The sequence below is a fragment of the Acipenser ruthenus genome, chromosome 1, assembly GCF_902713425.1.
Source record: "Acipenser ruthenus chromosome 1, fAciRut3.2 maternal haplotype, whole genome shotgun sequence".
NCBI lineage: Eukaryota > Metazoa > Chordata > Actinopteri > Acipenseriformes > Acipenseridae > Acipenser > Acipenser ruthenus.
In genome coordinates, this window is record NC_081189.1 from 39,588,586 (window position 1) to 39,614,588 (window position 26,003).

Consider the following 26,003-nt stretch of genomic DNA (forward strand, 5'->3'; position numbering starts at 1 on the left):
CTGAGCTCGAGCTGTTTTGCAAGGAGGAATGGGCAAAAATTTCAGTCTCTCGATGTGCAAAACTGATAGAGACATACCCCAAGCGACTTACAGCTGTAATCGCAGCAAAAGGTGGCGCTACAAAGTATTAACTTAAGGGGGCTGAATAATTTTGCACGCCCAATTTTTCAGTTTTTTATTTGTTAAAAAAGTTTGAAATATCCAATAAATTTCGTTCCACTTCATGATTGTGTCCCACTTGTTGTTGATTCTTCACAAAAAATTACAGTTTCATATCTTTATGTTTGAAGCCTGAAATGTGGCAAAAGGTCGCAAAGTTCAAGGGGGCCGAATACTTTCGCAAGGCACTGTAACTCATTGATGCAAGCACTGATAAAGCGTGAGTGTTTATACAAAGGCATACAGTAGCTAAAGCATGTCTCTTGAATGATGTTCAGTCATTATCATAGATGCAACCTGTTAGGAGGAAAAAAATAACACAGTTACAGTTTTATTAATTTAAAATTCGAACTAATAATAATAATAATAATAATAATAATAATAATAATAATAATAATAATAATAATAATGGGTCATATTCAGTAAACTTTAACATATTACCAATGTTATAAAACTTTCCTGCAAGTTCCTTATCATTCTTGTGTTTAGAAAATGAAGTCTGGAAAACTAAACCATGTACTAAAATGTGTTTTTAAATGTAAAAGCAGGCTTTCAATAAAGCACAATCACATATAAGGCACACTGTAGATAAATACATATTGCAATAAGCTAACATGAAAATAAATAATTACATACAAAATCAGTTTTGAAACACAGTATATCATAGAAGAAAAGAGATACTGAATACAAATGATTGGTGAGCAGCATATGCAAAAGCTATTTAAGATGTTCTGAACTTCCAAAACAGTATGGTAACAGTAACAGAAAAATACAAAATAATAAAAAAGTTGAAATATATGTTGATGCATTTTATGAGATACATTATGTGATCTCCAATTGTCGATAGTAAGTTGCCGCAATGGTGTCATCAACATGTCACTAGTTACTCAGCCTTTATATTAGCTTAAATGTTTTCATACATAAAAAGATACTGCATGGTTTTGTAAGGGACAATTATTTTTTGCGACGTTGCTTGACATACAAAACTTGAGGTTTTGCCAGTAGTGTGTTATTCATTTGTGTTACATATTGTAACAATTCTAAATACAGGTTATTTTTTAGATGTGACTTGCCTTCTCCAATGTCATCGTATATATCAGCATCACTGTAAAAAAACAGAAGGGTTGTATATTCAGCACAAAATGAAAAACGATGTCTTGGTAACAGTAGATTATATTCTTCATTAGAGGTAAAGGTGTGTGTGGGGGGGGATGTCTATAAGAGAAACTGTATTTTTTAAATATGCAATTTTTTAAATGTTCATTCTTCAACTGAAATTGTGAACACATCAGAAGAACAGCAGGAAACAAATCCACAACTGTATCGTTTATCTCTTAAAACAAAACATTTCAATTTAAAATTCCTATTTAAGACTAAAATATTCTCATATTGAATATGGCACAATATTGTGTTTATATATATATATATATATATATATATATATATATATATATATATATATATATATAAAATATGAAAAACCTGTACCTGATGGGAATATGCATGCAGTCTAGGCAATACAGTTCAGAACATGGGGTTCATTTGATTCTGCCCTTCAGCATCTAATCTGCTAAATGCAAAATGAAAGTTTTTTTTTTTTTTTTTTTTTTTACTTACTCGGCGATTATATTGCTGTTTAAAACGTAGCCAACTGTAAAAGAAAATAGATACATGTTATGCTTTGTAAACACACATGCACAATAAAGCTAACACAAGAGTCTGCTTTATTTAATTTAAAGGTTAATCTGCTGAAAATATTAATATTATTAGAAACACTGCAGCAATCAGATAAAGAAACCAGGAAATCAAAATGCTTTACTTTAACTACTATATATTTATTTATTTTACCACAGATATCGTCGAGCAATTGCATGTTTCAATCTTCCTGTACCATAAGTAACTTAGTAGATGGAACAACACTTAGAAAGGACATAGCTATTTATAAATATACTGAATGGTGCATGTACAGTATTTCTAATACTGGGACCCCCATATTAACAAAGCATACCCCCACCCCCCAACTTACATTTGCCTTCGTCATTCCTGCAAATCATTTTGTTGTCTACTGCCTTCTGTATAAGATCCAACACCTCCCCAGGCTTCAGGGGTAAGTCTTTGCCTCCCCACTTCTTGTTTGTCAGTGCAGGTACAACTGTCACCTGGTGCAGAACCTGGATTTCTCCATCATACTGCAGGCAGAGGCAATTGAAAACAAAAGAGCAACCTGAATTATTACTTGAAAGCAAGAAGCGTATTTCAGTATGCCTTGGTAAAAGGCTTGCCAAGTGTAGAAAACTGTAGTAATGAAGTATGGTAAAGTACCAATTGCATCTTCTTTAATGGGCTCTACAAAGTAAAAGTTTAAAGCATTAATTAGTTCATCCCTCCTTTGTACTGTAACATTTTTTCTCCCAACATAGGTATTGTTTCCTCAAAACATCTTCTAAGGTAAACCATTTTTATATTCTCTTATTTGCTTGTTTTTTTGTCTTACTTTTGTTTATATTCAACATGCTGTTGTAAAAAACATAATTGTCCACTGAACCTAAACTAAACATTACTTAGTATACCAAACAAAAAATATATATCTTTTTATGTTCTTACTTTGAACTTTTTCCTGAACTCCTTCTCCTCTTTTTCAAATTTCTTCTGCTTTCTGGGGTCAGCTTTCAACTTCAAGAGACTAAAAGAAACAAACAAATTTAGCATCTGAAATTAGCCACATTCAACTGTGCAATTTCATAGACAGAAACAAAAGTACAGCTTTTTAAAGCTGCTGACAGTGAGAGCTCTAAGGGCCTCATTTATAAAAGGGCACTAAATGTTGCAGTAACATGCACCATAAATCGAAATTTATGGTCCCATTTACTAACAGAGAATGCATTAATTTATGTGCACAGTATTTGGCTAATTTACATACCATAGTGTGCACACTACATGTATTGTGAGCGATAATTTAATGTGCACGATAATGTCACAGTCTTACCGTGATATAAAAAGCCCCAGCAGTCCAGGCGTCGGTGGCTTATTGTGAAGGTGGAGGTGGCTTACATTGACCGAAAATGAGCGATCAACAGACACAGCCCTCCGCAGGGGACAGGCAGAGGCAATGCAAACTAAAACTGCACACAGAGGAGTTCTAAATTCTAGTGGAGGAGTTTGTTTTAAATTATAATACCTTGTTTGGTCCTGTGTTTTATTTAACCACTCTATTATTTGTACCAATGTAATGAACTATAAAATAAAATCTAAGAAATTATAACATTAATTCACAGGTACTTTTCAGTACTCTATATGAAAACTTTAATGCAAGTAATGCCTCCACGATGCCAGATAGATTTCAGTCCAGAAAAATAGGTTTAAATAGTGCACCTATCAGTGGTTAAAGCCTGGTTTCCAAACTAACTAATTATCGCTCACTTTAAGGTGCACGCTATGATTATCAACCTTCTGTAAATATGGTGTGAATGAAGCCCATCTCATTATTCAGAGCAGGGTGTCCCATTTAAATACATTATCATGCATTACCATACCAATCACATATTAGTTCTGATTACAATAGTGTGGCACAATAAAATTAGTGTGCACCATAATATGCCCACTATTTCGCGCAATAGTAAATACGGAAATCATGAATGTGCACACTAATTGCAATTGTGGTGCATCATAATGTTTAGTGCCCTTTCGTAAATGAGGCCCTAATTCTGTACAGCCAAGGCAGGTGAGGCTGGGCTGTATTTTACTGACACTGGGCTTGTTATTATTGTTGTTTGTACATTGGGTGGAGGATGATAACATTATTACCTGGATGCTGGTGGGGGTGGAGGGAAATCATGTGAGTCCACATCATCATAGATCTCGTCATCTGTTGGTGCTGGTGCTTTATCTGAAAAGGGAAAGGATGGCCTTAAATCAGTAAAGGACTAAGGATTAATCTCCTAGGTATACAATTTGAAAAATTAAATACAAGAAACAATGTTGAAGGTGATACCTTTTACTGAATCAACATATCATTTGAAAATACACAAAAGTTCAAGTAATTTCCCTTTTAAAATTTAAACATCTGCAAATACACTCAAATCTTCCTTTACTTGATAAAGGGACTTGTATATATATATATATATATATATATATATATATATATATATAAAAATATATATACACAGTATATATTAAACTATGAGCTGGACCAAATCAAACACCGATAGCTCTTGCGGAAGACTGTTTATACGATAATATTGCTAGTTTCCATATTGCATTTTCTTTACCACGAAACCAAAACTAGCCATTTCCAATCCGCTAAATGGACAGAGAGAAGTTTTGCAGGAGTAGGACTGCCGAAAGCAACATGAAAACAGCTGTTGGCCAATCCCCAGCCAGTATTTGTGACATGTTGAAGGGGTCGAAACAAGGTGGTAACATGCGAAAACGCAGGCGAAGACAGCCAGGCAGAAAAAATAAAATAAAAATCTGTGTTGTACAACTGTTTCGTTTGAATATAAGTGAATGAATGCTATTACATACAACTACTACTAGTAGTAATAATAATAAAAATAGGTTTAATAATAATAACATTTATCTGCTTTTAGTGTGTAAAATATTGAAAAATACGGACACGAGTTTGAAAGAAAACACACACACACACACATACACACACACACACACACTTGACAATTACCTCGTTTCCATGACGTCTGCAGCATCGTGCTGCATTGTTCTCTCTGGGGTGAATAGAACATCCAAAAACCAATGTAACTCTGTCGCCAGGATCAGTACCGGTATTTATTATATACAATAAGAAATCGAATGAAATGCTATCCAGTGCCGTGAAAAAAAAAAAGTTGATTGCAGATTTTTTACATTTTTTTAAACGGACAGAGTCAGGTAGTTGTATTATTATTATTATTATTATTATTATTATTATTATTATTATTATTATTATTATTTTTATTATTATTATTATTTCTTCTGTCTGTCTTCTGCAAATTTAAAAACTTCATCTTCATCTTCATAGGTATTACGTAATTTTGTTATTTACACAGATTTATATGTTTCGAGGGGACCATTTAGCATGCTGACATGGTAGCCAAAATGTGCTCTGCTGTATTGGAACGGTGGGTTTGTACTTACATGTGAGAATTTGGGCTTCATAATGTTTCTGTGTAGGCCAACATGTTGAAGTACTTTACGAGAGTAACCAAATGTTTAAAACTAAAAGTTAATATCTTCAAAGTGGTTAAAACATTTGTATGTTCTTCTAGTTTGTTTACATTTGTCAGCCTTGCGTTTGATCGGAGTTCAATGTAATGGAGCACTGTGCCTTTAAGAAATGAATAATTTGAACGGAGGTAGGTGACTTCACAGAAGACGTGTGAATATGTCCATGGACTTAAAAAAAGTGTACCGTCCGTAGTAGCTTACTACAGAAATAAGAAATAAAAGAAAATATAGTGTTATTTTTTATTATTTGCTTAGTACGCCATAGCTTTCGACAAGTTCAAAGTTGACTAAAAAATCCGGTCCTGGGAAAGTCTTGCGATGTGATTTTAGCAAACCACTCCCATTTCTCAACCCACTTATAGTCAACAAGCGATAGCTGCTTTTTGAAGGGCGAAAAGGGCTTGTTTTAGTTCCGCGAGATTTCGCTTGGAATTTTTCTTGTGTTTTGTTACCGCAAATGCTTTCATGTGCTCGTTCGCTAAGTGCTAACTTTGATTTGGTCCGGCCCTATGTTGGTTCAATAAGAAGTTTTAAATTCAACATTGTTTCTTCTTTTTTTTTTATCTCTGGAACAACCCAGCTAAAATAATACCTGTTTCTTTAATATAACTAATAGCTGAGCTTGTGTGTTTTAATTTTGGCAGTAGGTGTCACTGCAGTGCACTGTCAGCAACAATTACAATGACAAAACTCCAGACTCTATAAGCAAAACACTCCAGACATCGACAAGAGATGCAGATTTATTGTTTGTACTATGTCTGACTCTGAGATTGGCAAATTATGAGGTTCTGCTCCCCCACATGCTCTGTTGTGATATTGCCAATACCTATATTCAATTTCCCTGTACTGTAGGTGCATCTCTGAGTCAGTACAACCAACTACACAGATTAAAGTGAATGTTTAACAAAATGTTTTCTTACCTTTTGAAAACTCAGTCGGTGGAGGTATTCTGTGAAATTAACACTGAATTACTAATATATATATATATATATATATATATATATATATATATATATATATATATATATATATATATATATATCCCAGTCATATATCTGGAATATAGCAGCATTTAATATAAAAAGGAAAGAGAAACAATTATAGATTATGGGTAACAATTAAATGTTACAGTTTGGAAGAAAAATGTTGATTTTCATTGGTGAGTGGTTCATTCAGAGTTTACTGTAGTGTACTGTATATAATTATTCTAAATCGGGCTGACAGCACATCATGTTTAAATGTCCTTTTTCTATCCACCATATTCATAAAACTCGAAAGACTGAAAACTCAAAAGACTGTTTTAAGGACTGTTATTTGAAGAATGTTTATAAACATTATTTTAGGCTAAGCTGAGCTTTGAAGAATTAGACTAAAGTAAGAACCCTTCTCTTAAACATTTGAAAAGGCTTCAAAAACTACAAACTTTATTTAATTAATCATAATGTGACTAGAAAAACTGCCCTTAACAGAACATTCTTTAAATCAGTCCCTAATGTTTGGTGAATAGGGCCCCATATATCTGCTTGTTGCTTATACAGATGCTTCAGGTCTAATCGCTGCATGTTTACTGTTTGTGGCATTGCAATATTATATATTATTTTAACCCATAATCTAACCATATTAATGAACTAAGTAAGACACATTCATCTGTATTACAGCATGCATGTATCAACACACAACCAGCTACAGTATATAAAGAATGTTGTTTCCAATTAGAAGGCAGGCAACTGTGTAGTCTATTCAGAAAACCGACACTACTGTTCAGTGACTGAGATAATGAGAGCCTAACTGTAGTTACTAAACAGCAGCAGGACAGAAAGTGATAAGCATGTATTTCCTAAAAGACAAAAGACTTTCATTTTCTATTGATACTTAGGTACAATTGTGGCTTTTATGATATAACAAATAAGCGAGGAAACTTCTGTATTTTAGATGTCTGTACAAGTTGATTATATCTTATGGATATGACAACTAAAAGCCAATGTAACAAATACTTGGAAACTACAATGGAAATGTAATAATTTATGTTTGCATTTAGATCTTGGTAGAATTGTACTGTGCATGCAGCAATCGTTGATAAATGCATCTCTTGTTCATTATGGCTTTGTGTGTTGAAGTTGAGAAACACTGGTGAAGCATTGGGATCTATTTTAATCTGAAATAAACATTAGCTGGTTACGTCCACTGAATACTATATATTTACCATCATCTCTGAGATTAAAACAGAGTCAATGACATGTTTAGTGATGTGACTCGTACAATGCAATTTGATGCTATAGGATTTAAAAGATGCAAAAGTGTCCCTATATACAACATACTCCCATAACAGTGGAGGTAAAACAGTTGTCTCCCCAATGAAAAAACAAATTACAGCATATTTGTTTTTGTATATTTTATCTCTTACTTTCTTAGGTTACACTTGAATGATTGTGAACTATTCCAGTAAAAGAGGCAGTGTGCTGTACCTGCTCTTTTGCACCCATTAAATCAGAGTCTCCTTATTAGTGTAATTGAATTCATTACATTAGTTATTGTTAATCATTAGTTTCATTGGGTCAGTTGCAACGAACTTGCAGAGTTAGTACGGAGCTGCGTACTAAGTTGCGTGCTAGCTAGTACGGTACTATCTCGGGATCATCCCCAGCTGCGTACTAAGTTAGTACCAATTGCATCGAAAAAACAAGCGGAACAAAGTTGTAGACTAGCTGATCCCCAGCTTTAGAACGGTACTAAGGATCAAGCATTGTTGTTGTTGTTATCAAATAGGAACTGAAGGGGGCTCTAAATCATTCATTCATTCATTATCAGAACCGCTTCATCCTTTTACAGGGAGCCAGACACGGCGCAAGGCGGGATGGCTCTGAATCAGAACATTTGAAATATGTATGTATTTTACGATATTAATGTATGTATTTTATGATATTATGAGCTAATAATCATTTTTACAATGTTACAAATGCTGACATTTATACATAAATATTAATTCGTCTCTAACATATATTTACATGTGTGCACGTAATATTTTTTTTTTATTTAAGATTATATATATATATATCTTTTTTATAAAAAATATATGGTAAAATACTCCATATCAGGGCACACAGACTGCCTATAAAATACTCAACCAAGTGCAATGCCATGAAATAAACTAGCAAAGCTGGTTTAATTTTGAACTCTGTTTTTGATTACAACATTAGCTTTATACATGACACAGACAGTTGCAGCTTGTGCGGTGCGGCCCAGGATGTTTTAAAGGGAGTAAAGGATAACCGTGGTCAACACACACAGGCTGTTTCGACACCGTTCTCATTGGACCACAAGAAGTACAAAACAGGGAAGGGGTCGTATTCCGAAGATGTATCATAGATAATCACTTCTAAAAACACCCTGAGAAGAGCACTGTTTATTTTATTTTCCAATGTGCCCCCAGGTCCTACTACATAAAATAACACTTAACTCACATTCTACCCACTGTGTCTCTACTTCTCAATATCCCAGCTCGCCCCTAAGAACCACCAGTGTCGAGTCACCTCAAATTAAAGAGAATGAAAAGACTTGCTGCCCCCGCCCCCCCCCCCCCCCCGTTGTAAGTCGCCCTGGATAAGGGTGTCTGCTAAGAAATAAATAATAATAATAATAATAATCGCATACTACAGGCTCTACATGCATGACTGTAATGCTGCCGACACCTTCCTTCATTATTAGTTGTTAACAGTATTGTAGTCGTAATGTAATTTTATTTTACTATTACAATATCCGTACAGGCAGCAGATGCTTCAATTATATAGTGACGACATACATACTGTATATATATATGTTTATATTATATGCACACATTATTATTTCTGCAAAAATAAACTGCCAGTACATTCTGGGACTTTCACATGTCTTCCACTATTCCACTTAGTACGATACTAAAATTCTTAGTCCATAGCAAGAGTCAGACTAAGTTAGTCCCGTACTTAGTATCCTCTAGAGGGCAGCAGCAGTTATTTTTGGGTTAGTTGCAATTTAGACCTTTTTCAGTACGCAGTTGGGGACTAACTTCAGCCGCCAAGTTCATTGCAATTGGTATTTAACTTGCGTACTAGTTTAGTACGGAGCTGCATACTAACCACGGGATCATCTCCAGTTAGTACGCTGCTTTCAGTTCGTTGCAATTGACCCATTATGTTTTTTTTGTTTGTTTGCTTCTGTCATCTTACAAATGTTCTTCTACATTTCCCTTTTTGTCATCTTTGCCTTTTATCATCTTCAACAGCCCCCAGGACCAGGAGCTGGACTTTGGTTCTTCCTGTGAGGCAGAACTTTAGAGCATGCACTTGGTTATCAGTTGTAATAATAATAATACAAATAATAATGTACCCCCAACTTTACAGACTAAGGCCCGGACCAAAACTTTCACAACCCGCTAATCACAGTTTACAAAACTGTATTTAAAAGCGTTTTCTTTTTACGAGGAGAAGAAATAAGATACTTACAAAAAAAAAAAAAAGAAAACGCTATTAAATACAGTTTTGTTAAGTGCGATTAGCGGGTTGTCAAACTTTTAATTTGGTCCTGGCCTAAGACTAATTCCGTCAAGGATTGGAAATGACTTTACAATCTTATTATGTATGTTTAGGTGTATTTTATTTGTGATTATAAGGTGGTAACAATAAGGTGCATCAAGTGTAAGGCTGTGTTCACACTGGTTCCATTTAGAGGGTTTGGTCTGCACTCAGTACGGTTCGGTACGTTTGTTGTGAAGTGTGAACAACAAAGTCCACTTGGGAAACAAACCGTCAATGTGAACAAGAGCTGGACTCAGTCCATCTGCACATGGAAAACAAACTATACAAGGTAACCTGACTCAGAAGTAAACAAACGTATCGGGGAACTGCTGGTAGGGTTGCCCGACATCCTGGGAAAATTGAGTTTGTCACAGTTTACAGCCTTAATTGTTTGTCCCGGTTAGAAACAGTAAAATTGTTAATCATCCCAGTTTTACTATTGTATTTTTATTTATTTTTTAAATACAAAACTGTATCAGCGTCCTCAGCAAGTTAATAATAGTAGAGCAATGTATTAGGTTATGTGTTAGCGCCATTCGAAAATAAAATAAACAATCTTATGGATTATTTGTTTAACCATTCTAATTATGTATATACCATATATTTAAATGGTAACAGCTGATTATTTTTTTAATTCTGGCTTTTTGTACATTTAACATGTTTTGACTAGATGACAATATAAAGAAAATAATGAGCTGTTATCATCTGCAATAAATTCACCCGATGTTTAATTTTTTTTGGCTTCAGAGTTGCTACAGCGTCAGTAAATTAAAGAAAAAAAAGACTACCAGTTTTTCACTTTGGAAATCTGGTAATCCTAAACTACATGGACAGTGCGAGAAATTGAAGCTCTGGTAGAAAATTTGGTCAGACACCACAATCTTGCCGAACTAGATAAAAATAGTAAAATATATTCAGTCTTTTCTCAAATTACTTAATGCCGACATTAGGAGAACCGTGAAGAATTGTGTAAACTGCATTATTCTCCTACTGTAGGCATTCAAGAAATGTATTCATTAAATTAGTGAAGTGCTCCCCCAGTGCTTTCTTCCACAGCAATATGTAAGAATGTAAAACTAAAAACCGGAGCAATACATCAATAGCTGCCATCTTTCAATATGACTTGCAGGATATTATAAACATCTGGTTCACACACCACATAAATGAACCGAGTGCACTTGAAAACTGCACTGTGAACACAAACGAACTCGGTCCTGGAAAAAACAGAAACCAAAAAAAAACATGCAACTCGGTCCCTTTGCTCGCAGATCAGTGTGAACAGCTAGCACATAGATACATTGTTTCAAACATAAGAACCAGACCGAGTCAGTTTAAAACAGACCCAGTGTGAATGTAGCCTCAGAGTTGATAACATTTCGAGATTTTAATCTAGCGAGCAAGACAGTTGTCTCCATGTACACTTGATGCACCCTCTAGTTATAGCGATTGGACTTGCAGCCTTAACGATAAAGCTGTTCAACTGTTTATAACAAAATGACAGTTCACCACATATAGGGCCTCATTTACTAAGCGACTTAAGACATCCCACCAAAAAAACCCTCAAAAAACTCAATACCCACATTTGAAATAAATATGCCTAGGCACCACAAGGTGAACAAAGAAAAGCCAAATACACCTTCATTGACAAATAGCATTGCAATTATAGCTTTCTCTTTGAAATGACCATTCTGGTTCATTACAGCCATAAAACCTTGTCCACAGTTTCTGTCAATTCCTTCTTTGTCAGGTGTTATTGCTTAAATCGTCTTTCATTTACCTTACGTTCAAGTCGGGATCATCCACATCATTATAGATATCATCATCTTCTCCAGGAGGAGGTGGTAATACAACTAGTGCAAATACAAATACATACATAAATACATGACTTACAGTTAAAAAGTAGTTAATAAAGTAGTCATTTATTAACAAAATGCATCTGAAATCATTTAGGATGACGTTAAAAGGTATATATATATACTGTAGAACAAGTATTAGTATATGAAAAAAGAAACAAAAAATATATTTAAAAAACCCACTCACCTCCAGCACCAGGGTCACGCCTAACAAAGAGAAAAATGAGATACTTAAATATTTCTGTTTTGTTTATAGGATTATTTTTCTACAGGCGTGTAATACTAACACTTTAAGTTAATTGTAAATCTAAATACTGCCATTTACATCATTAAAATATAAACTTTCTTCAGTATTTTTTTCATATTTGCACAGACAGAAATAAACTAGAGACATATTTGGGATGTTTAAATTTCATAATCCTTTATTTATTATTTAGAAAGTGTCACTACTATTTACAGGGGTGTGCAATTTTTGAAAAAAAACTTCTTGCCCCCTCCCCGTCGCACAAAACACATACAAAAAAGTAGAATAGATAGTAGATTTTGATTTTATTTAGTGAACACAATCAATCATTTAGTGATTAACAGGGGTGGATCTAGCCTTGTAGCTTGACGGGGTCACTAAATTCTTCAAGATACACAAAAGGTTCCCTGTGACCCCACCTCACCTTAACAAATAAGAACATAAGAACATAAGAAAGTTTACAAACAAGAGGAGGCCATTCAGCCCATCTTGCTCGTTTGGTTGTTAGTAGCTTATTGATCCCAGAATCTCATCAAGCAGCTTCTTGAAGTATCCCAGGGTGTCAGCTTCAACAACATTACTGGGGAGTTGGTTCCAGACCCTCACAATTCTCTGTGTAAAAAAATGCCTGCCATTTTCTGTTCTGAATGCCCCTTTATCTAATCTCCATTTGTGACCCCTGGTCCTTGTTTCTTTTTTCAGGTCAAAGAAGTCGCCTGGGTTGACATTGTCTATACCTTTTAGGATTTTGAATGTTTGAATCAGATCGCCGCGTAGTCTTCTTTGTTCAAGACTGAATAGATTCAATTCTTTTAGCCTGTCTGCATACGACATGCCTTTTAAACCCGTGATAATTCTGGTTGCTCTTCTTTGCACTCTTTCTAGAGCAGCAATATCCTTTTTGTAACGAGTTGACCAGAACTGAACACAATATTCTAGGTGAGGCCTTCTAATGCATCTTGTTAGCCTTTTTTATAGCTTCCCCACATTGTCTAGATGAAGACATTTCTGAGTCAACATAAACTCCTAGGTCTTTTTCATAGTTCCCTTCTTCAATTTCACTATCTCCCATATGATATTTATAATGCACATTTTTATTGCCCGCATGCAATACTTTACACTTTTCTCTATTAAATTTCATTTGCCATGTGTCTGCCCAATTCTGAATGCTGTCTAGATCATTTTGAATGGCCTTTGCTGCTTCAACAGTGTTTGCCACTCCTCCTATTTTTGTGTTGTCTGCAAATTTAACAAGTTTGCTTACTATACCAGAATGTATAACATACTTTAAGGAAATGTTCCTTTCAGTGCAGTTTGGAACACATTTGCTCGTAAATTTAAGTAACATACTAATACAACTATAACTAGAACTGCCAGGCAGTTTTACGGCTTCCAAGCTTAGTACCAGTTGGAAATTTTGGTAAGCTGTAGCACTGCAGCACAAGTGTCAGCAACAGATCAGTTTTATGGAGCAAATTAAATTTAACATACTGAATTAGTTTATTATCTCACGATGCTTTATAACTTTAAACACCATAGTAACCATGACCCTATCTACACACTGTAAGGAGTTATAAGCTAATTTTAGATTTAACATTAAGGAGAGGTCAAAGGTCGCAGGCAAGGTCATTTTTGGATAGATCACATACGGTTTCCTATATGTGTTACATAGTAACCATTAACCTATCTGCACTTTATAAGGAGTTATAAGCTAGTTTTACATTTGACCGAAGATTTTTAAATGTTTTAAAAGAAGTGTGTCAGGCGGCCATATTGGTTTACACACAAACACAATTTTTGAAAAAGTCAAATGTATTGACACAGGGATGATGCTTGTCTACTTTGGAGTTAATCAAATAAACCATTTTTCAACTGAAGCAGTTTTAAATTTAAGAAGAAAATGTAGAAATACGTAAATATAGTAAATGGCAAACTGTTAGCAACACTCAAATCGAAAGAAAAAAAATCATTAATTTTTTTGCCAGAGAAAGTTTGTCTTGAAATGCTAATCTAAACAGTAACAGTATACTTTTTTTTTTAAAAAACATCCAACTACACGCAAAACTTGCTGTCCCCCACACAAATCTTGTTGTCTCTGTATTTAGATCCACCATCATGAAGATCAGATGTACTGTATAAGAAAAACGTGAATCTGCTTCCTGTCAAACTGCATGCTACTCAAAAAAAAACAACATCTTACCTGGGTTCAACATTTTGTTTAAAATAGATTTGTTTTAAGTCAGTGGTTCTCTGACGTAACTGTTCCTTACCTGACGACATCCTCCTCCTGTCCAACATCATCATAAACATCTTGATCTTGCTCTGTGACATTTCTCTGAGAGGGAGAGGTCAAGGCAGTCTTCTGTTGCCTTTTCAAAGAGTCATAGTCAATCTCCACCGACACTGTCTTGATGTAACCATCTAAACCAAAGGAGCATTTAAAGTCACTTAGTCTTAGATTATTAAATTACATTTGAAATGTTAAGGCCTTAATCCAGGTATGGTAATTTCATAGCTGAGAGAAAATACAAATGTATGCAATGAGCAACGAGATCTGGAACTTTGTCAAAAGTTTGAATACTATGATTGAGTATTATTTTGCGTGCGCAAAAATATAGACATACAAACAATATGAGGCAATCTACAACATTCATTTCAAATAAAATCGTTACCTGTTCATTTTCCATTCAATTTAAAAGTGCATGAATTTATTAATCTTAAAAACTGGGCTCTTACACAGGCATACTGGACAAGATCTACTATGATCAAGTGCACAGTTTACACCATGCATTTCTAAAAGAAGAAACCAAAACAAACAAACGAAATACATTTAAGGGCTGCTGCAAAAAAACAATATTAGGTTATAATGTTGATGAGGACAGATGCTTACATGACCCGTCCGCTGATCTGCCAAGCCACTTCCCTTCAGGGTTTTCGGTAATGCGGATTATATCAATGGTTTCTCCTTGCTTTACAGTCAGTTCGTTCTTTGAGCCCTTGCAGTCCACTCTAGATTTCACTTTATGAATTACTTCAATTGGGCCTTGCAACTAAAGGATAATTCACAAACACACTGTAATTAGAAATGACAATCAAATTCCTCAACCATGCGTGCAATGCAACCAGATAGACAGTCATAAGCGGTGTGCTGGTTACGGAGAAGGCAAAATTACTGTACCAACAAATGTATTCAGAAAGGTGAGGCAGATTTCAAAGCAAGTACGGGCAATTTTACTCTGAACATTTTAGTTTTAAACAAAACACAGATTACAAGGCTAAATGACAGCAAACTGCATGACTGCGTTTTCTTTCAAAACAAGCACTACATGAACCCAGGTTTTCCTGGACGTTGAAATCTGTGTTTTTGCTACAGATTTTAATAATAACTTACATTTAGCCTTTTTCCATTTATAGTACTGTTTTAAAGACTTTCGAACCATAACAATATGAATATTGCATCACTGTGCTGTATCCTTGTATTATTCCTCAGATTGAGGGTGTAGATAGCTGGTGTACACTTATTAAAACCATTGAAAACTCATTTTCAGAGTTGAGCACATTTCAGGCTTACGAACAGCCTCCATTCCCAAGGTGTTCGTAGCTCTGAGGTTCTACTGTAACGTCTTTAAAATGTCACGTATACAGCGCAATGTGCTGCCATCTGTGGATTTTGTAACATTTTATCAACAGAGGAACCAGTTGCTGAATTTTGTTAGTAAAATAAAAAGTCAGGTGGCAGAGCAGAAGCCCTGCTGCTGTAAATAGTGTGGCTGTGGGAATGTAAGGTTGGCAGTGGTGGGGTTAAATTTGTCCGTGCCAACAATCACAGGTGTGGCCCTTCTCTAATTAGGTAATTGATGCTAATTGTGAAGTGGCCACATGTATAAAAACAAGGAGAAATCCTTTGTCAGGAGAAGGGAGTTAGAGTGACTAGGTAACTAGGTAACTAGGTAACTGAGTGTGTGCTGTGTATTTTGGTAACCTGGTCAGTGAAGTTGCAGGCGCACCCTGACAACAGTGTTTGTACTGTACTGTATTGTTTTGTTTAAGCCTTTTATTTTGGCCACCGTGCCTCTGCTTGTTTGTTCCTGTGTTTGTGTTTGTTAGTAAACATGCGCACCAGTGCTTTGAACTGCAGCTTTCTTTGGCTCCGAGTCTTGTTATTGATGCTATCCTGCTAGTCGGTTTAATAGATTTCATTGGAATTACAGCATTTGCATAGCATAAACATTAAACATGAAAAAGGAAGTACTTCATTGTAGTGTCTTTTCATTTGTGATTTCACAAAATGTACCCCAGAACAGAATAAGCATCGCACACATATCTACAGATATGCTTATTTTGTATTTAACTTTGAGCAACATAAACAAGCTCTGTATGTTAAGTTTTCAAATGTATTTTTCAAACATTAATGTATGAAAATTGTTTGGTTTATTGATACTTAAGTTTCAATACATTATTTTTGTTAATGTGTGGTCCAGTGGTTAAAGAAAAGGGCTTGTAACCAGGAGGTCCCCGGTTCAAATCCCGCCTCAGCCACTGACTCATTGTGTGACCCTGAGCAAGTCACTTAACCTCCTTGTGCTCCGTCTTTTGGGTGAGACGTAGTTGTAAGTGACTCTGCAGCTAATGCATAGTTCACACACCCTAGTCTCTGTAAGTCGCCTTGGATAAAGGTGTCTGCTAAATAATAATAATAATAATAATAATAATAATAATAATAATAATAATAATAATAATAATGAATCCTAGTAAAAAAGTTTACTGTAGTCAGGTTTGGGTATGTTTATTATTTTCAAAATAAACATAAACACCTATAATCAGCTTATATTTATGCATTATCTGTTTTGTTCAATCAAGACACAGGCTAAATGAATTTTTGCAAATAATAATATACTTCCTTATTCTGAGAATTTATTCCATAACATAAGTGACCAAATCAGGGCCAACTGTCAATGTATTTTATGTACAACTTCACTTGGTGAATTGTGCTCTTACCTTAAATCGTTTTTTTAAATCATTTTCCTTTCTTTCTTTCTCCTTCTGTTCCTTTTTCTCCTGCTCCAAGCGTTTCTTCTCCTCTTTCTCTCGTTTCTTATCATCTTTTGATTCTTTCGCAGACCTTATTAGAAAAGTTTGTTCAACAGTTAAGCAGGTAAGCATCTTCTCAGCTTGGACAGACTGAGCTGTAGATATAGCTTTACTTGGCTGGCTGGTCACAGAACATGTTAAGGCTGGGAACCAAGCCTGTGAAAATAACTCTTACGTCTCACCAGCATAACACTCAATAGAGGTCTTAGGCAGAAGCAAGTAGTGTCAAAATGCAGCAAAACTGATGTCACACTGTACATGGTAAACACGATACAACAGCCTTGATTTTGCTCCATTCTTAACCAAACTTTTATCTTACAATCCTAGCTTCCTATTTGGCTATAATCGGATAAACTCTCAATTTTATACAAATATTTGAAACCTTTCAGGTACTGTGCGATTATTACAAATGAATGGTTGTTCACTTTTTACCACTAGAGGGCGATATCTGCTAAGCTTATAAATTTGCACCATTTCAGCGAGGAACAACTATCCACAGGGCTATATTTACAAAGTTTCTTACTATGCTTTTCTGATCTCAGCACATTTAATTGTATTTTCTATATGATGTCACTTCCTATACAGCACGTAAGGCATAAAAAACAAAACAACAAAAAACATGTTATTCTTCCATTGTTTATGCATACCTGTGGTTTGAGAGGTGCACAACTGTGATAGAGTGTGCAGTAAGTGTCAAACTGTAACTCCATATCAAGCCTAATGTGTTAGTCATAAAATATTTTGGTGGTGGGCTTGAGTGAAGGACTGTTGTACTTCCTCAAGTAGTTTAGTGTTCTTTTTGCCCTGGTTTTCAATTTTCGATCTGATATATATATATATTTCTTACCCCATTACAGTATGGTCCTGGGACACTATCACCCTTCATGTAAATGTGCTTTATTTTGCTCTTATCAGCCCCTATTTTACTGCATTTAATCCTGTACTTCAGAATACTGTAATCTGCCAAGTTTTTAACCTGTAGTACCTTGTATTTAATCACATCCTGATGTAACTATCACTATTTAATCATATCCTGATGTAACTATCACTATTACCTGCTGTATTATTGAATTGTGATTTGTCAAACTTGTACTTTACTTGAACAAAAGTTATTGTATTTCTTGCTCTTATTGTATTACTTGTATTGTAACGCTTGAAATGTTTTTGCTTACGATTGTAAGTCGCCCTGGATAAGGGCGTCTGCTAAGAAATAAATAATAATAATAATAATAATGGTGCTTTAGACGGTACACTGTTATGAATCCCATCCAGCACCCTGCACACATTTCTGATCAGTACAACTCAGCTTCTTGTCATCGTTTGCTTCCTGTTGTCTGCTAAAATGTTCAGTTCCTTAAATACACGTTATCGTAATGTCCTGTTCCTGTCTGGGCCTCCTATCCAGGCACCCACTATCATATACATCTCAAACAGCGCTCAGTTTTATTATTGATTGAAATATAGTGAATACAACATATCTCAGATACACTCAGTAGATTACCAGTTTCCTGATCTGGAATGAACCTATGCTAATTTCTACAGTTGTATACTGTAGAAATTACATCTAAAAACAATATCAGCAGCATTATTCACCATCACCACCACAAACAAAAAACATTTACCAGCGTTCCTCCAGATCCTCATACATCTCTTCATCAATTGCATCATCCTTTAATAAGAAAACAAAGACAGAAATAAAAATCAGGGCTGTAATGTAAGTGGCCCCAAGGTAGCTAGATATTTGTATCAACTGTGAACTGTTTACATGGTCCACTATGATTTGGCCGTTACTTCCCATGGTTAAACACTGCCTTGGTATATGGTATCACAGGAAAACTATTCTCAACTCTGAACCTAGTCATCGCTTTGCCATGAAATGGACAACAATAGTGCAGGTACTTTAGTTTTACATATTTCTGGATCAGACAGGGTAGGCTCTACTTTAAATAATAAATTTAGTTTATTTTTAATAATAATAATAATAATAATAATAATAATAATAATAATAATAATAATAATAATCTATTTAAACCTATGTAGATTTCATATCTGTAACACCTGCCCACCATCTCTACTTTACTTTGGCCAGAACTTCTAAAAAAGAGTATTTTGTTTAGTTATATTATGTTATTACTAATAATTTGAAGTTTTATATTGAATAACGCAGTAAAAATAAGTTCATTTACATACCTCATTGATGCCAGGATAGCCTGCAAATAAATGTACATATTTCAGTTATTAGAGTAGGCTGATTTATTGTGCTAAAAACAACTGCAGATTGATCCGAGTTAGCAGTATTTTTCAAATGCAATCTTTGTTAATATTGTACTAAAAGTATATGTGGTGTTCGCAAAGTTCTTATGCAAAGCTGACATGGACACACTAAAACAGGCTAATGTGGCAGCACTGTTGCCACAGTTTAACCACTAACACAGTACTATTGCAACGCCTGCAGGAGCATGGCGGCTGATAACACACTGGACGATCATACAGATCCCTGAGGTGTATGCATAGGTGTCGATCCCGGGTGGATGGGGGGCCAGTCACTTTCGGGATACCATCTTTTTAATTTCAGACAAGAAATATGCTTAAAAAGAATCAAGAATTAAGCCCGGAACACACTGGCCGATGTGACCGTCGCATCTCAATGAAGGAGGACTAAAAAAGTATTTGCGAGCGGGCGTCACACTCTGCCTGATTTAAATCGCTGGAAGGGACGCACAATTTGTGATTTGTGATGCATTAAAGTACAGCGGCAATGGGGCAAATCAATGACAATATGCAAAAACATAAGGCTATGGCACAATTTTGCCAATAAGGTGATGTGATCATGAAAACCACATATGACTGGAGACATGCATACATTCTCTTCATTAAAATGTGTATACACACACACACACACGGTATTCCATTGGTTTGTATAATGTCTGTGTCGATATCTTTTGAAAACAAGCCGACAGCCCCATAAGCATTGTTTCTAACTATTAGACGAAATATTTACAGAATACTTAAAAACTGCTGCTACAACCATGATTAATGTATTATTAATAGCATTTTAATTCAATTATACTAAATTACTTTTTTATTTACAATGAAGGGAACACATACTCTGTCGCCCAAATGGTTATAATGAAACCATGTATTATGTTTTCCCTTCGTTGTAAATAAAAACATGGTTTGGTATAATTTAATTAAAACGCTATTAATAATATGTTTAAAATGACATATTAGTTACAGTGGGGTTACCACTGAATTAAAGCGATTTCTAAGGCTCTGAAACCGCTGGTTGATGTTTGTCTCGATGGTTCCGGGTCTATCCGTCTTCACTACACCAATGACAAGTCCATATACCGCCACAAATTGGGCAGGAATGGCAGATGTAAAAACGACTTTTAATTGGACAATTTATTACACATACTATTTTCTTTAAATTAATTGGTTCTTGTTTCATTTTCAGCGATCTTATTGGCCAAATTAGTACGCGTAGTATTAGAATTACAACACATACGTGAGAACGTGTAGTAAATATTTGAAACGCACACTACAAAACGTTTTTTGACCCAGATGGCCTTCCACACAAAGCTCTGCAACCCGTCTAGCAAACGATGGTAAATCCGAAATAACATTTTTGTTAATAGCTACTTCGATCCTTGATTTATTAACAGGTTTGGCGGCAATTTTTTTTTTTTTATGTCATGTCTCATGGTTGGTTTACTGTTGTGTACAGGTTTGGGCAAAATACTGGGTAAATGTATTAAAATACAAACTACTCAGAGAGAAATGTATCAAAATACCAAATACAAACTACTTGGGATAAACTGTATTTTAACTACAAAATACAATTGTATTTGGAAAATACCATATCAAAATAGAAAATACCTAAATAAAACAAAGTAAGATTTTCATAGGTCAACCAGACAAATTTATTTTGTCAATAAATTAACTGAAAAAGTGAATAATGCATACGATTCAAAAACTGGGCTGAGACATGACAAATCCAATTCATAAGCTTGAGTGTTTTCTGGGCTTTAACTTTCTACTTTAACTTGTGATTATTTATTTATGTGTTTGTTTGTTTGTTTGTTTGTTTGTTTGTTTGTTTGTTTGTTTGTTTGTTTATTTATTTTAACTGAGCTTCAGTAATAAACTACAATGATTATTTGTATATTTGCCTGTCCGATGTTTGGTGTCTTTGGAATTTCTTCATTTTATCTATCCTGCGAACTTGTATTGTTTATTGTGTTTATTACATTGTAGAACTTAATCTGTCATTCATAATATTTCTATTCTGTATTATTTTTTAGAATAAAATGAATTTAAAAACCTGCTTATCTACCATTTATGTCTTTTTCATTTGTTATTACATAGTTTACTGACTTTTTTATTTTATTGTTGACAGGTATTAATAGTGCTCCAACAGATGACACCAGGCAGCTCGGCCACCAATGAGGATGAGGAAGATGATGTTGAGGATGTATCTGTGACTAATGCTGTTATGAAACTAACTGAGCCTTACCAGCCAGATACTGCTATCATACCACCAAGGCAAACAAGCACTAAAACAACTATATTTCCAGTCAAAGTGGTTTAAAGACAATCCGCGCCTTCACTATGATACAGTTTCAAAACGAGTGACCTGTTTTTTCATGTGCAAAGGCAACAGGCATGGGATTAATAAAAATTGTGTAGGGCTTTATGAATTGGTTTCAACAACTGGTCATGGAATCTCTGAAATGGTGTTTGATGTCATCACACGCCTTGGACTCTCACTTGACTATTTACAAGGACAGGCATACGATGGTGCCCCAAACATGAGCAGTAAATACAATGACTGTCAAGGAAAGGTAAAAGAAAAGCAGCTTCTTGCAATTTTCTTCCAATGTGGTGCCTACATTTCCAACCTGGTCACGATGTTCACCGATAGTAAGGGATGCCATCCAATGGGTTCATCAGCAAGATGTATTATTCAAAGGGTCAAGAAAGTACAGGTATCTTGTTTAAGGAGGTAGCATCAGACAATGGTGATAGGCCTGTCCAAATCCATCTCTCCTCAAATCTCAGTGCCAAACATACTGGGTCTATTTCTTTACCCAACATACAATCAAGCAGTTGACAATTACTGGTCTGTTGTCAGCAGTCTGAATGAGATGTCTGGAACACCTGAAACTGAAAACAGCCTGAAAATGGTGTTTGAAAAGGTGGAGACACTACCAGGGCTCAAGATGGCACTAAAACCACTAGCATTACTAGAGCAGCTCAACAGCTCTCTGCAAGCAACACCTTCAACTGTGCCAGGCATGCTTTCAGCAGTAGAGGCTGTGTGGTCCAGTGGTTAAAGAAAAGGGCTTGTGACCAGGAGGCCCCCGGTTCAAATCCCACCTCAGCCACTGACTCATTGTGTGACCCTGAGCAAATCACTTAACCTCCTTGTGCTCCGTCTTTCGGGTGAGACGTAGTTGTAAGTGACTCTGCAGCTGATGCATAGTTCACACACCCTAGTCTCTGTAAGTCGCCTTGGATAAAGGCGTCTGCTAAATAAACAAATAATAAAGCTAACCAGTAACAAATTACAAGATTGGCGCAGTGAGGACACCTTCCATGAAATCTTCACAGAAACAGTTGAGATAGCAGAGAGTCTGGATCTGGATCCATTGCAGTTACCACGTAGAAGACAGCCACCACAAAGATACACAGGATATGCCCAACAGTACCACAGCCACATTTCAGGTTTCAATACTTTGAATTTATGGATTTGGTCCAGAGGAACTTATTGAAGAAATATGATCCAGAATATACTGGGATATGAAACTACCAGGAGCTGGAAAACATGCTTATCACAGGAACAGTTAACACACAACTCACTGTCACTACACTTTGTAGACCACACTCTAAGCCAGACATCTATATGAAGCAAAGACAGCATATAAAGCAATGTCGCCAAACGTGAAAAATCTTACTTGTTTGCCCTTTTACTTCATGTGAATGTGAGATAAGCTTTTCAGGTCTGAGAAGACTGAAGACTTGGTTGTGAAGTACAACGACAGTGTATCAGTGTGTCATGTTCACAAACCCAAGATTGACACAATAGACATAAAGAGTCTTGCAAAGGTGTTTGTAAGCAGGTCAGAAATTCGCAGGAACATCATTGGTCGATTTGAGAACTAAACAGTATAATAAGTTTGATACAGAATTCACCTTGAGTGTTCAAATAAAGGTCAAGTTCATTGACTATCATTAGCTTAAACGTGTATTAAATTGCACACTATACATACATATTGCAATTTATTGACATGATTATTAATACCAGTCCCTTCCACCCCAGTTAGATTTTTTCTGATCATAATCAGCTCAATGTAATAGACCACAACTGCAAACAAAGTGAGTGGAAAAAAATGTAAGTTAAAATGTCACCCCCACTCCCTCAGGTTTTCAGACAGATCTATGCCCCTGGGTGTATGTACGGTATATATGTATGAACATATGTATGTCTATATTTATATATAGTGACTTTGTGAACACCCTGTAATACAGTGTTTATTGTGTGCGTGTGCATATCACAAGTGAATCACTGCTCAGTATTACCATCTCCTGGCTTCCCAGCAGGTAATGGCGGTGGACTGGACATACCGACATCATCATAAGTTTCATCTGGGTCAGGTTGTACACTGCAAATACAAAAATAAATAAAAGTATGTCCATAATATGTTGAGTACTTGTGCAGAACAGAACAAAACACATTTATAAGAGTCCCTCATGCAATGGAAAACATTGAAATGATTCTGAGGGGCATTGTGAAAGGGTAGCATGGTCGCCGAGGCTTGCTACCCTGCAGGCAGGAGACCCAGAAGAGGAAGGCTGCAGTTTAAGTGCTGAAGCGCACTATTAAGAAACCAAATAAAAAGACTGAACAAACCAAACCCCGCAGCAGCTATCTCAGCGCTAGAGCTGCGAGCACAGCCCGCTACAAAAAAAAAATACACAAAATACAATTTACATGTGCAGGCTTCCAGCCTGTCACAGACACCAATATGCCTCCAGAGATACTGTACTACAGAACAGCACCCAACTATGAAACTGTAATCCAGGTGATATGAATCTTACAATATAGCTAGTTCAACAATATACCAAACACTGTCTGACCAGAATAATTCATACTTATTAAATACAAAACAGGATATCCATAATTAACTGTGGTATAACAACGTTCTGATGGAAAAAATAAATACATTGGTGTTAAAATCCCCCTTCCCCATTGATAAGGAAATTAACACTACAGCACATGCTGTAACTTCAACTGCAACTAATTTAACAAAAGGTCTAGAATTGTATAAAATGTTAATATCTGTCAGTTTTAACCAGTAATGGAAATATTTGTAAGTAGGTACGCAGTCAGCTACAGGTAAATCTTCAAACAATGTCAATATTTCCTGGTAACTCTGAACATCATAACACAGGGGGTCATTGTTTTTTTTTTTTTTTTATAAAGTCATTTGCATCAAGCAACAGATTCCCTGTGTTGTCAGTTAGGGTGTGTTGGAATGCAACACTTTTAAGAACAAAAGGGGTTACATACAGTATGTGTAGGGCTCTTTGTTTTCTGTTTTCATTTTTGAACATGCAATGTCCCTTTTTTTGAGCCGACTCCGTTCAATTAAACAAGTTAATTTTCAGTTTCATTGATAATGTAAAAAAAAGCAGCTCCTTAGTTTTAATTCAAAACTAACACAAACAACGAGTGAAGTTAAATTGATTTAATTAAATCGTAATTAAGAGGAAACTATTATAGTGTTTGCAAAACAGGTTATAACATTTTTGCAAAAAGTCAATAAGATTTTAAATCCGGGAAAAGCAATTTAACTGAACTCGCTTTTTGTTTTCGGTTTTAATAAAATAGGGAGCTGCCTTTTTTATTTTTACATTATCAATGAAAAACAATCATAGTCTCATTCAAGTTACGGGGACAAAAAATCAAAAGTGATCTTGTTTCACAATCAATGCTTTCCCAAGTGTTTAATTAAGAAACAGAGTCAGCTCAATACAGCTTTAAAGGGGCATCACGCGTGACCAAAAATAAAAAGCAAAAAACGAAGCTCCCTGAGTACATATTAATTACGCTACATTTAAACCTAATCATGACATTGAAACTCAATTTAACCTTTAAGACTGTAAAATTGCTATCCATTCCTCAAAGGGACGATTGAAATATTATTCTCTATATATAGCAGGTGCTATTTAAAGTGAAGATGTTCCTGGAGAATTTAATACAGGAAGAACTGACATCCTGCAGGTAACCATGGTGACCATGCTGCTCTTTCAGGGTATTTTACACAGGGGACATGTCCCCCTCAGTTTTTCATTATTTCAGATAGAATAATCTTTATGCACGCATCAACTACAGAAACTGTCATCCCCGTCCCCTGTCCCCCCTCCCCACCCCCACACACACTTTTGAAACCAAATTTACACCACTGTGATACATGATACACGATACGTGCTTGCAAGTCATTTCAGGAGCGTCATAATACACTAAAAGTAGTTCAATAAACACAAAACTAAAAACAGTACTACGTATGTTCTTGAGAATGTAATACCTTTTTATTCACAAAGCAATCATTAAATATCTGGTTTGAAACAGACCTTGTAGTGTTTTCAACCACCTATTGGGTGTGCCATGCTGAATTATACTTCATATGTAAAGTATAATATGTGTAATTAAAAAGAAAACTGATAAGAATGCCTTGACCTTAATTATTTTAACAGAGGCAAATGACTTGATAATACACACCCCGGTTATTTGCGTAAACCGGATTATACAGCCAAACCATGCTGATACAGTGGAATTATCTTTTGTAGTTATCTTTTCACATTGCATGAGTTTGATGT

At 35.4% G+C, this 26,003-nt stretch overlaps 1 protein-coding gene across 3 annotated transcripts in view; it reads right to left on the bottom strand.

Annotated features, from left to right (window-relative positions):
- Positions 1-291: 291 nt before the first annotated feature.
- Positions 292-26,003, bottom strand: part of LOC117420389 (FYN-binding protein 1-like) — a 69,084-nt gene continuing 43,372 nt past the window's right edge. For 2 of the 3 annotated variants that reach the window (XM_059025041.1, XM_059025046.1), the window contains exons 4-19: positions 23,703-23,785; positions 19,311-19,330; positions 18,743-18,789; positions 17,028-17,151; positions 14,920-15,079; positions 14,300-14,450; positions 11,973-11,992; positions 11,710-11,782; positions 9,585-9,686; positions 6,300-6,328; positions 3,964-4,045; positions 2,764-2,842; positions 2,186-2,348; positions 1,777-1,810; positions 1,233-1,264; positions 292-456 (exon numbers count right to left, since the gene is read on the bottom strand). In XM_059025041.1, the coding sequence (XP_058881024.1) occupies positions 434-456; positions 1,233-1,264; positions 1,777-1,810; positions 2,186-2,348; positions 2,764-2,842; positions 3,964-4,045; positions 6,300-6,328; positions 9,585-9,686; positions 11,710-11,782; positions 11,973-11,992; positions 14,300-14,450; positions 14,920-15,079; positions 17,028-17,151; positions 18,743-18,789; positions 19,311-19,330; positions 23,703-23,785 (1,222 nt within the window). In that variant the 3' untranslated portion in view covers positions 292-433. The remainder of the gene's footprint in view (positions 457-1,232; positions 1,265-1,776; positions 1,811-2,185; positions 2,349-2,763; positions 2,843-3,963; positions 4,046-6,299; positions 6,329-9,584; positions 9,687-11,709; positions 11,783-11,972; positions 11,993-14,299; positions 14,451-14,919; positions 15,080-17,027; positions 17,152-18,742; positions 18,790-19,310; positions 19,331-23,702; positions 23,786-26,003) is intronic. The other variant, XM_059025053.1, reaches the window with a different exon arrangement.